The 11,535-nt window shown below is 39.5% G+C and overlaps 1 protein-coding gene across 1 annotated transcript; it reads right to left on the bottom strand.

The window, feature by feature from the left end:
* Positions 1-792: 792 nt before the first annotated feature.
* LOC133463733 (uncharacterized) lies at positions 793-11,250 on the bottom strand. Its single transcript, XM_061745445.1, has 7 exons — positions 10,859-11,250; positions 8,957-9,084; positions 7,069-7,191; positions 6,866-6,893; positions 2,386-2,424; positions 1,842-1,935; positions 793-1,753 (listed from the first exon to the last, which is right to left on the bottom strand). Exons 1-7 carry the CDS (start codon positions 10,977-10,979, stop codon positions 1,672-1,674), a joined length of 615 nt encoding a protein of 204 aa, XP_061601429.1. The 5' UTR covers positions 10,980-11,250; the 3' UTR covers positions 793-1,671.
* Positions 11,251-11,535: the final 285 nt, after the last annotated feature.

Here is an 11,535-nt window from a genome sequence, read left to right as displayed (position 1 = left end):
TGATCAAAGGTGAGTCGTGGACTAAAGTGGTTCAATAAAACATTTAGAATTACAAGCAGGGAAACATCTAAAACATGCCGGATAGGTGCTCTCGAGGACCTGGGTTGGTGACCCTGGTATACATTGTGAAACTTTCGGTTATTTAAATCCCACTTAACCAGATGTTTTCCATCCATATCATGTCTGGTTGGGAGGGGAAATTGTTTAACAGTGATTTATTTGAATTTTGAATCTGCACTCTATTGATATGAATTGGATTAACTGAACGGAAAAAAAAAGATTTTGCTGGAATAATTGAGACTTAAATGAATGTTTTTTTTTTCCTTTTTTTGACGAACGGCAACAGAAATTGGTGTATTAAGTCTCCAAATTTGTGTCATAAATTTGGCATTTTTATATGTGATCCATTAAACTCATCATCTCTTGCTAAATAAATACAGTTAACTTGAATATTTGTTGTGTACGGTAATATCTGGCAGCCGAGTTGTTTTTTCCATTCATGTTTTTTTTGCTCAATACAGGAAATGCCTGTAGTCAACACTAGAAAGTGTGCAGTCACGCCTGACCACACTGTTGTGTGTGTGTGTGTGTGTGTGTGTGTGTGTGTGTGTGTGTGTGTGTGTGTGTGTGTGTGTGTGTGTGGGGGGGGGGGCAGCATGTGACTTTCTCTGCGTCAGACTGCTACACCTGACAAAACATTTTACTGTACATGGAAATGTTGTTCTGCATATACAAGTGTAGGAGTTAAGTGATTATCTAAACTGACACAACTAAATGATCATAGTCAGAGAAACAAGTGGATTGGATTAATTTTATTTTTCACCTTAAAGTGAGTCTTCATGTCTTATAATGAGATATTAGAATCAGGTAGGTGAAGCTGGAGAACCCAAATGCAGGAGCACAAATAAAGTAAAAGAGCCTCAACGTCAAACTCTAACCCTGCAAAGAAAATATCAGAACCAAACTTTCAAGATAAAACAGCAATACAAAACAAACACGAGGTAATCACATCCTGAGAGCTTCCACAGCTTAAAAGAAATCGATCTTTACGTAACAACAATCAGGCCTTAAAGTCAATCACGCAAAGACTCAGTCAGCTTCCACAGCCTGACAGACGTTTAGCTGTGCACCAAGTGTAAGGCAACTTTTGGATGTGTAAATGTTATAAAAGTTAATTTTTATTTTTGGATGTTTATGTATTTTTGTCATCTCAGACATCTTATCACTTTCAGAAACTGCTGGAACGTAACAAAAACCAGGAGGGATGGTGCTGTTTGATAAATAACCAAATACCTTTGTCTGAGTCATAGGAAAACTTATATATAGAATTACCAAAAATACAAAGAAGTTACTTCGTGTTACTATTTGTAGCCGCAGAACCTTACGGTCACCGAGTCAGCCATGAACTCTGTGCCCCAGAGCTTCATAGAGTCAAACATTAGACCACCTACTCAACAGCTAAAGTTTGATTAAAACTGGTTCCTGCAGCAGGACAATGAAGGACAATGAAAGGACATTCACACATTTGTATCAGTAATAAAATAATGACCTAAAACAGATTATTCATCAGTATGACCACTGATGGGTAACGGGTTAAAGCTGCTCAATTGCTTGTATGAAAAAATATAATTCAGTTCAAAGCATACTGAATGTTGATGAAAAGAAAAATGTTTATGTGGAGATCACTTCTGTCTTCTCTGTGCCAAGCTGCTGGTTCTCTTTCTTCACAGCAGCGTAACGCTTTTCCCTCCACCTGCAGTCAAACAGCAGCAGAGATTTCTGTAAATCATGACTGATGACAGAACGAGTTATTTAACATAAATGGATGTAAATCAAGATACCTGTGGAGATTGAAAAAGAAGCAAAGTGTGGCAATGACTATCACCACCAGAGAGACAACTGCAGTAATGATGCGTGTCCTCGAGCGAGAAGTCCCTTCAAAGAGCAAAGAGAGTTTAGCAGTGAATCCAAAAAATAACTTTTTGTGCATGTGTCTGCTTATATATCAACAATTAGTGCCCGCTTGGCAACAATATTTTTGTCATTATATATAGTAAAAACAAATGATGACAAGTGTGAGATGAAGACAGAGGCATATACAACAGATATAGCGTGCTCTTCAACACTGCCCTGTGAGGAGTTTTAGAAACAAAAACAAATTTGTGTTATAAATAATTGTGCTATGTCTGATAGAAGTAGTAATATGGGAGCCTATAAATGCTATGCCTAAACGCTTCAAGGTTTTGCAGCTGAGAAAGGAAATGAACCAGCCTCTCAGAGAGGGAAAGAACAAAAAAAAAACATTTCTGAACATCTTTAATTCAATTGGTTGATATTTATGAATGGAGTCTTATCAATTCACTGCTACTTGTGGTTGTTTCTTACCTTCTGTGTTATGAAGATCCACACTTTCAGAGCACGTCACTGTCAGAAGAAGAAGAAAACTTTGAATCAGATGTTTTACAACACCTCATTTTTACCCTTTTCTTTTATTGAAGTACAGTGCATGATCTTCATTGGAACCAAAGTAAACAGCTGAAGATAACAATAAAATATCTCATAAAGTCAAAAGTATGTTAAGAAAAGTTAAGAAAGACATAAAAACACAAATAGACAAAAAAGGAACATAAGTTCACAGCAGGTGCATTTTAAAGTGCCATACAAGATAAGATCACAGTGTGTTAAAAGCAAAGGAATAAAAGTGTGTTTTTTTAAAAGGAGGAAGGGAGGAGGCGCGCCACTCAAGGAAACTTGTTCCAACGCTTGGGAGCAGCAGCAGCGAATGCTCCGTCACCTCTGAGCTTCAGCTTTGTTTCAGAGACCGTCAGCAGCGGCCGATCTCAGGGATCAGGGGGGGCAGGAAGGCTGAAGCAGATACCATAAATATAGTGGACCAAGGTCCAGTTCAACGTGCAAGCATTTAAAACGAATAACAAAAGCTTCAAATTATTCTGTAGTGCAGAGGGAGACAGTGAAGCGACGCTAGGATGGGAGTGACGTGCTCGCGCCTACAGCTCTGAGTTAACAGGCGAGCAGCAGAATCCTGCACCAGCTGCAGACGGGCAAGAGAGGTTTGGCATAGAGTGATTACAGTCGACAAGATGAGCTGTGATAAAAGCGTGCATTCATGTCTCCAAGTCAGTTCCTGATTAGATTGGTTTCACCGTTGCTATTTGGTGAAGTTAATAACAACTTTTCTGAACAAAACTGCTGATCTGTTTCTCAAATTTAAAATTGGATTCAAACTTTCCCCCCAGATTGGTGAAACAATCCCTGAGATAAAATGACAGTGAGTCCAGATCTACGTCAAGGGAAGGACAAACCACTTCTGTCTTGTCTTCATTTAGACTGAGGAAGTGAAGTAAAAGCCAGGCTTTAATGTCATTAAGACAGTGTGTGAAAAAATTTAAAAAATAAATACCCTGTTTCCTAAAAACAGAGCCGAGGGAGAGTAGGTAAAGAGCAAATAAAAGACCCCATGTGGAAGAGGAGCTTTGGAGGACATAAACTTGTCAACCTTTAACCAGAAACTCCTGTTGGGTAGGTAGGCCCGGAACCGAATGAGGGGGACATCCGTAACGCCCACAAAGTGCTCAAGAGGAAAAGTTAAAATGCTGTGGTCAACAATGTCGAATGCAGTGGACAAATCTAAAAGCACTAAGACAACAAACTTTCCAGAGTCTGTAGACAAAAATATATCATTTAAAACCCTCAAAAGTGCACTCTCTGTACTGTGGAGGGCTTTGAACCCAGACTGGATACCATTGCCCTGCAGGAATGGTAACAGCTGATTGTAGACAACCTTCTCTAATATTTTTGAAATGAATGGAAGATGGAGAGGGGTTCGAGGCATATATATATATATATATATATATATATATATATATATATATTTTTTTTTTTTTTTTTTTTTTTTTTAAAGTAGAGGTCGTACAACGGCATGTTTAAAAATCCCTGTTACTGTACCACAGAAAGACTACCATTCATAATCTGAAGTACACTTGGTCCAATGATCAAATAAAACTGTATTTATTTATCACTTTTCATAAAATATCTGGTCATTTTCACACACATCCTCACATTAATACCCACACAGCACACATATTAAAAAGCAAAAAAAGCCATTTGTGTTATTCTACCAAATGGAACCATCTTGTGTTTTTGGTCAGCCTTCCGTCCACTAGGGGGAGTAGTGATACAATCAATTGGGCACTGGGTCAACAATACAGCTCTAAGCTAAACTAAAAAGGAAGGTCTTGAGTCACAAAATGTCGACAGTCTCAGTCAGTAGTAGCAAGTAACTCCTTAAACAAACGAAGTGGGATGGAAACTGCGGGGGAACAAGAGGGCCTCTTACGACTAACTGTGTCCTTTAAAATAAAAAAGAGAGGGACCTCAAACTGATCAGAAACACATGAGTAGTGCAAAGCAATAGAAGCACCACAGGGAGGCTGAGAGATACAGGCTCTAGTGGACAATTTTATCAGTGAAGAAGTGGAGGACACTTTCACAGATCTCAGTGGAGGCGTCAAGACTGAACTGAGCACCGGGGTTGTTACAGTTAGAAGCAATTGTGTTTGAGAGATATTTATTCTTCTCCACTTTTACAGGCCACTAGTTCCATGAAGTAAAAAGGCATTGTAACATAAGGGATCGTCCATGCCTTCAATGTTGGTCCTATGTGAAGCAGTGATTACAATGGAACCAGTGGATACATCCCATAACGGGCACAAGACCAGTTATATCTCTGATTGTTCTCCCTGATGACCACAAGCTCAAAGCACGTTGGTAAGAGGCTTTTGTATTCATATGTTGTTCTAATTTTTATTTCTTTAGCCTGATGTGGTTCTTAAGTTTGTGGCTACACATCCTTTTGAGCTTCACAAGAAATCTTTAGACCACATCTTAATTGGTTTCTTAATGTAAAATAAATAAATACATTTCAAATTGTTCTCTTTATTATTTTAACTTTGACTCTAAGAACTCAAATGATAAAGTTAGTGTGTCCTCGGTCCTCTGACTTGCGCTGTGACTTTAAATAAAACAAGCAAAGGACTGAGGGGTATTCCAGGAAGCAGGTTCAACAAACTCTGAGTCTAAACCTGAACTCTGATTTGACTTACCCTGAGATAGGAAACTCTGAGTTTTCGGTTCCAGAACAGCGGATATGAGTTAGTTCAATCAACTCTGAGTTTGTTAACCTTGAGTTAAGCGCGTGCGTGAGGAAAATCAAAAGCCATCATCAATAGAGCCCTGATACAACGATTCACCATGGCAACCGGCGACAACAAAAGATCCACATACTTTTTCTTTTTTAAACTTTATTTAACATTTCAATTTACAAAATCTCTTTGAGGAAACATTAGTTTGCATCTAAAGATCCAAATGCTTCACGCCACCGGAGTTAGAAGTGTTAATACGTGCGTATGGCGAGTATGAGAGCATATTTCCGAGAAGAAAAAAAAACAGCTGCAGCAGCAAAGGAGAGACAATTGGCGTGGGGGAAAGTTGCTGCAGTCAATGTGTAAGTTTGAATGCAGTATTCATTTAACATTTAGGCAGCACAATGTAACTTTTCCACCTTAATATAATATTTCCAGAGTCATTGTGATGGTACATCAACTTCCAACAGGTTTAATGAACCTCTGTCATGGTCTGAGGGGTCTGTATCGCCTTCACTGGCACTATGTAACTTGGAGGTGGATGGTAGGAACCCTTCCACACTACTGGTAAAGCACTACCGCCTTTGTCCAAAGGAGCCGCCAAACTCAACAAAAGCTGAAAGTTACATTGTGCTGCTTAAAGCACACTGTCTTATAATATTACAGATGAAAACAGTGTTGGAATGGTATTGAATGAAATTGTATTGTCATTTAGATCAGGGGCAGCCACCACACCTCGGCTTCAGGGGAAAATGCAAAGGTTTTTTTATTTTAAATACATTTATGGAATTACTCTGTGTCTATTTGTATTGATTTATTCTATTACTTGATACATATAAAATAACTACAAATGCATATCAGAACAACATGATCGATTTCACTAGGTATTATCTTTCCCAACACTTGTACCGCCATCATGTATTGAAATGTCCCAGCGTCCCTGACGACAGTGGTCGCTATCAATCTCGTTTTTTAGTGCGCTCTGCAGTGTTACTAACTTACAAAAATGAAAAGGAAGCAGACAACCATGCAATAAAAAAAAGAAAGAAGGCAAGTGATGGGTCCAGAAGATATTAACGAGGCTGTTAGCCACTGATGGATTAATTATGCAAGTTCATCTTAAGGTAAGATATCAAATCACCCTACCCTCTTATAAATCTGATTAAGGGAAATATTTGACTTTTTTTTACTCTCTCTCTCTTTCTCTCTTCTGCTCCCTCCCTCTGCTTTTTGCATTTGGACTTTAACTGTTTAAAGTTAAACTGGGATGTCCCTGTGATATTGTTGCACTGACATAGTGAATAAAGTGAACCGAATGAGTTAAATTGCGTTTGTCAGATACGCTTTTTCTGCTCTCTAACTCTGCCGCTTGCTGTCCGTGGTGCAGAAAACAGATGTGTATTGCGTAAAGGCCCATTGGCTGAATTGACGCCACTGAGGGAGGAGACGGAGAGAAACTCAGGCTTTATTGAAGTAAACCTGCTAGCGAGCAGGTTAGGTTCAGAGGGTCAGTTGCCATAGTAACTGACTCAGAGTTTGACTTAAATCGCTTTCTGGAACTGATAACTCCGGATTTCCCTGATCTCAGGGTTAACAAACTCAGAGTTTTCACAAAACCCGCTTCCTGGAATACCCCTCTGGTGGCCAACTTATGAGTAAGAGGATGTTAACATAAAAAACTTAAAGAGAAAGGAGATACTCACTGTTGCAGAATGCCTCGACCATTCTTCCCTGACAAAAGAGGAAATAAGAGCAGTGCGGTCATAATTAGAACGGTGGTTTAAAAATAATCCACTTGATTCATATAAGTGATTGTTTGAGGTGAATAAAATCAGAACATGCTATGTTGGATAAATACAAACATTTTGTTTATTTACTGTGCATACTGTTTATTTTGTATACATACCTCAGAGGCGCAGCTTCGCTTATACCTCATCTCTTCATAACACTTATAGGTGATGATTTCAGTGGAGTTTGACGTTACCACTACCTCATCGAGCTTATCATCCTTGTTAGCCAACACATGGCCCTGAAATCAACATGTGGATCTCAGTGAGTTCAGACACTTAACAAGACCGACTTTCATCTTTAATGACATGCACGTGAAATCAAGCTCATGACTCATGCTTTTTTAAACATATGACAGCTAATGGCCGGGTTTCCCAGATCCGACCTCTCTTAAGGACTTAAGAGAGGTTCAAAGAAGGTTTCACTTAAAAGAGAACCCTAAGATACGGGTGTTTCCCAGATGACTTCTTAACACCGTCCTTTAGTTTCGCTCTTTCAGAAGCTCTTTGGAACAGCTGTCCGGTTCTGAAACCAAATAATCGATGCCAGGCAAATCGATCACCGATCACTATCAGCGCATTTTCACATGCAGCACTGCCACCTAACGCACTAATTCCCTGCTGCCTGTGCGTTATAATGAAAAATTAAGATGATAAATATAATTCAATGACCCTTTTTCATCCAAACGGTGCGTTACTCCGTTATTTCTGGCTACAGTGAGGCTTTTTTTCCCCACACGCAGAGACCGGGAGGAAACGTGGTGGGCGTGTGTGTGCGTTCAAAAACATGACGGTCATGAGCCAAGAGAAGGCGAGTTTCGCAAATCGCAACGTGGAATTACAGCAATCCCTGGTTTTTCGCAGGGGTTATGTTCCAAAAAGAACCCGTGATAAGTGAAATTCTTTTTACAATTATAGAGGGCTTCTAATTGCGGAGATCAGCACCGCCTCGCACGTATTCAACTGCTCTGATGCCGCTGCATCCCGACTCGCGCTGTAGCGTCTGTTTATCCTAAACCCCGCGGTGCAGGTGGGTTTTTTCAAGAGAAGAAAATAGTTATGGGTCGTTGTCTTCGCTCTTTTTTCTTCTGGGCAAAAAGATTCTTTAATATAAACCGACACCATTGATTATATTTGAGACTGTAATGAACGATTCATCAAAGGATCCCGTTCTTCAGCTGCTGCTTCCCTGTCATCACACATATAGGTGCTCGGGCTCGGGCAGGAGGATCGGTGTACCGGCTGCCTGGACAGCCCGGTCCGACAGCACGTCCAGGGGATTGAAGTGCTGACGCACGAATGCGTTCATATAAACAGTTCTGCTTCGCGCACGGTGACGCGGTTGATTTGCAGCGAGAATATGCTGTATAGCAGCCAAATTATCAAATAAATGATATTCATGATGATCGTTTTATTTGTGCGTAACGCATAAAGCACAGGAACACACTTGTTATTCCTTATTTTTCTTTTTTTTCCCCCTTTGCTGTCACCAATAAATGCTAAACAATATAAATCTAAAGTATAAAATAGATCAAAATTTGTGCGGGGTGCATTGTTTTAACATCTCATTACTTGGTGTGATATTGATTTGCCTGACGCGGCTGGATCTGTGAGTCTTTGTTCACTAAGATGGTTGGAAAGACTGGGTCAGCAGCATCTTTCATTTCCTTCTTAATGAAAGAGATACTTAAGCTAAGAGCGACTCTGGGAAACGCGATTTTCTTTCACAGGCTCCTTAAGAATGTTTGAAAGAAGTCTTTCGCTGTTAAGAACTACTTAACTGATCTGGGAAACCCGGCCAATATTTGTGCTGAGTATTAGACATTGTAAACTGTTTTGTTTCAATTTATTTTTATTTTAAATATTGATATTTTAATGTTTACATTCAAACATTAGGCTGCATCTTCACTTTTCCATATGCATTAAAAACATCTGTATATGAAAGATATTCTGGCAGGAATTTAAAAAAAAAGACATGTTAGAACAGCTTGGGTGCCTGAAACTTACAGTCCCGTTAGTCCAGACGTATAAACAGTGGGTTGCTGTAAACTCTGGGACGGTGTAACGTGTTTCACTGGGCGTCTTCAAAGAACTACATTTGATCATATTTGAAGAGCTGAACTCCGCCAAGCCAACTGGAAGTGAAAAAAAAGCAGTCTGCATCTCCAAAGACATTACGCCTCATCATTTTTTTAGGTAGAAAAATCAGCAGTGACATGTGTTAAAGAGTAAACTTTCCTTCATTCCTCAGGTTTTTATGCATCAGGAATGATGAAAGAGCCTCTCTAGTGGCAATTTTCTAATAGCACCTTCTCAGCTCTACTCCTCCCAACTAGACTCAACTTGGCCTGCTTTATTTTCCACTACAATACAACACCCGGAGCAGAAGTAGGCGGGCTTGGAGCGGCTGTGACGTTTTGATTGTGTGACACACAGCCTTTACTCCCCCCATTTTCCGCGCACCAGCCCATAGATACACATAATAAAGACTGCGGTCCAGCCAGCCGTCATTTATACTTGCGTGGTCACATCAGCCGCTCCTAAATTTCATGTGCGCTCCTATTTCAGTCTTTACGGCAAATGAATGAATGCGGCTCAAAAACAGAAAGATATGAAGTTACTGAGTTTCAGGTAATGCAGATTTTTTTTTTCTTCATATATTTCTTTCATTACCTTGATAACATCCATAACTCCACCGTAATATTTACACATTCTTACTGTAAAAGAATATATAGTATAAAAGGATGAAACACTTTCTTCTTCTTTTTACTTCAGGTTCTGTGTTGCAGAGGACTATAAAAATGAATTCTGCCATAATTTCACCTAATACCTCACATACCTCTCTTCAGGACTACAATCACTACAAGCATGGTGAATTTCAAACTATTTCAATGTACAAATATTAAAATATTAAAATCTAAACTTCAAACATTTTACTTTTCTACAAAGGTCAGTCGCCTTTTTTTGCTTCAGGTTCTGTGTTGCAGAGACTGTAAAAATTAAAAAATTTCAGGCTACACGTGCGAAGTAATTTGGATGATGTGTCATGCGGCTCCGAGTTTTGTAAAGTAAAAGCAGTTGACAGCTAAGAGATGCTGAAGTACCAGATACAGTGTTTGTACACTTCAACTTTGTCCTCTGTTGGTTGTCTATCCTTCTCCATCTTCGCTTGTTATTTTTGGCTTCAACTGAGGAAAGAATCAGTAGTTTATCAATTAACAAATATATAACTATTTTTTTTAACCTTTTAAAAACCCTTAAAAGCCCTTTCGCAGCGTGCAAGCAGGACTTATGAGGAAGTGGCTTTGGCGTAAACTGCTGCTCCCGCTAGTGCGAGTGTTTACCCAGAAATACGTTGGATCATCATTGCTCCACCAGTCCAATCTGCGTCCTCTCAGTTTATATGTATATCTGGTCTGTCCTTACAGTTCTTCCATCAGACGCTTCTTTGACGCCAGGCATTCTGACGATCACACTGACCTTACAATTGAGACTCTAAAATTAATGTTTGAAAAACAGCAAGGCAAAGGTTTGGACATCTAACTCTGTAATATGATTGCTGCACTTGCAAAAATATAAAAAATGTAAGTACAAAATTATGTTTGAAGACTTTCAAAACTTTATTTCAAGTTTTAACCTTTCAAAAGAGGATTTCCAAGCTCCCAAAACGTTTTCTTTCGGTTTCAGAATATGGCAGAGAAGGCCTATAATATATGTAATGTGATATCAAGAGGAGGAACTTGAACAAAGAAAGGAAAATAACTGAACCCAGTTATTCGTCCTCCTTTTATCTCGTTTACTGTGGTCCATATTCAGTATTATATCACTTTAATCCCATCCGTCACTTTAGATACACAAACGCGCTACACGCTTTTGGTTTCATTTTAACCTCAACGTTAATGTACTCACCAACCAGACACAACAGACCAATCCCTTGTTTTACGGGGGACATCTGCATGTTTGTCCTCACATCAGTGTGACCAGACTCCCAGAACCAGAGGATCGTGTAGATAATCCAAACCTCCCGCATCTTCGTTCAAAAACACATACAGTCTTGTCTCAAGAGATTCTGGCTCAGGAAGCGCGGAGCTGCGGAGCGCCCGTGACACACAGGTTTCAAGAACCAGCAAACACTTCTGTGTGCGAGGGGGAGGGGAAGTGAAGATCAGCACCAGAGGAATATGGGAACTAAAAACACTTGCAATTAGAGGGATGTCCCGTCTCTCAGGTTGATTTGATGTCCAAATCTAAAATTACTGCTGCGTTTAGCTGAAAACAAAACAACAAAAGCTTTAATAAACTTGGTAGGATGACGATTACGGATGAGGAAGTGGTTATGGCTTCCCATTGGCTGAGCCGACTGTCAATCATACTAGAGAAACATTTATTGCTGTACATGAACAGCCGACTGTCTCTGGCTGTTTTAGTGCGAAGGAAGAGTTTAAACACGTTTACACAAATGCTGTAATACAACACTGAGGGCAGAAGTCATTAAATCACCAGAGATGTAAAAACTGCAGGGAATGTATCTCTAGAAAATCCATCCACTTTAGATGAACAACCTGTTAAAATAACCTTCTGCTTTA

Source organism: Cololabis saira, chromosome 17, assembly GCF_033807715.1.
Source record: "Cololabis saira isolate AMF1-May2022 chromosome 17, fColSai1.1, whole genome shotgun sequence".
NCBI classification, from domain to species: domain Eukaryota; kingdom Metazoa; phylum Chordata; class Actinopteri; order Beloniformes; family Belonidae; genus Cololabis; species Cololabis saira.
The sequence above is the reverse complement of the archived record's forward strand: the minus strand, read 5'-3'. Positions and strand labels throughout refer to the sequence as shown.

Bases quoted from the DNA above. Each gene is read 5' to 3' on its own strand.
- LOC133463733 (XM_061745445.1), bottom strand. From the start codon at position 10,979: ATGCGGGAGGTTTGGATTATCTACACGATCCTCTGGTTCTGGGAGTCT. The intron at 9,085-10,858 runs GTGAGTACATTA...TTTCACTTCCAG, and splicing joins TGGTCTGTTGTGTCTGGTTG to TTGGCTTGGCGGAGTTCAGC. The intron at 6,894-7,068 runs GTATGTATACAA...CTCTTTTGTCAG, and splicing joins AGCGAAGCTGCGCCTCTGAG to GGAAGAATGGTCGAGGCATT.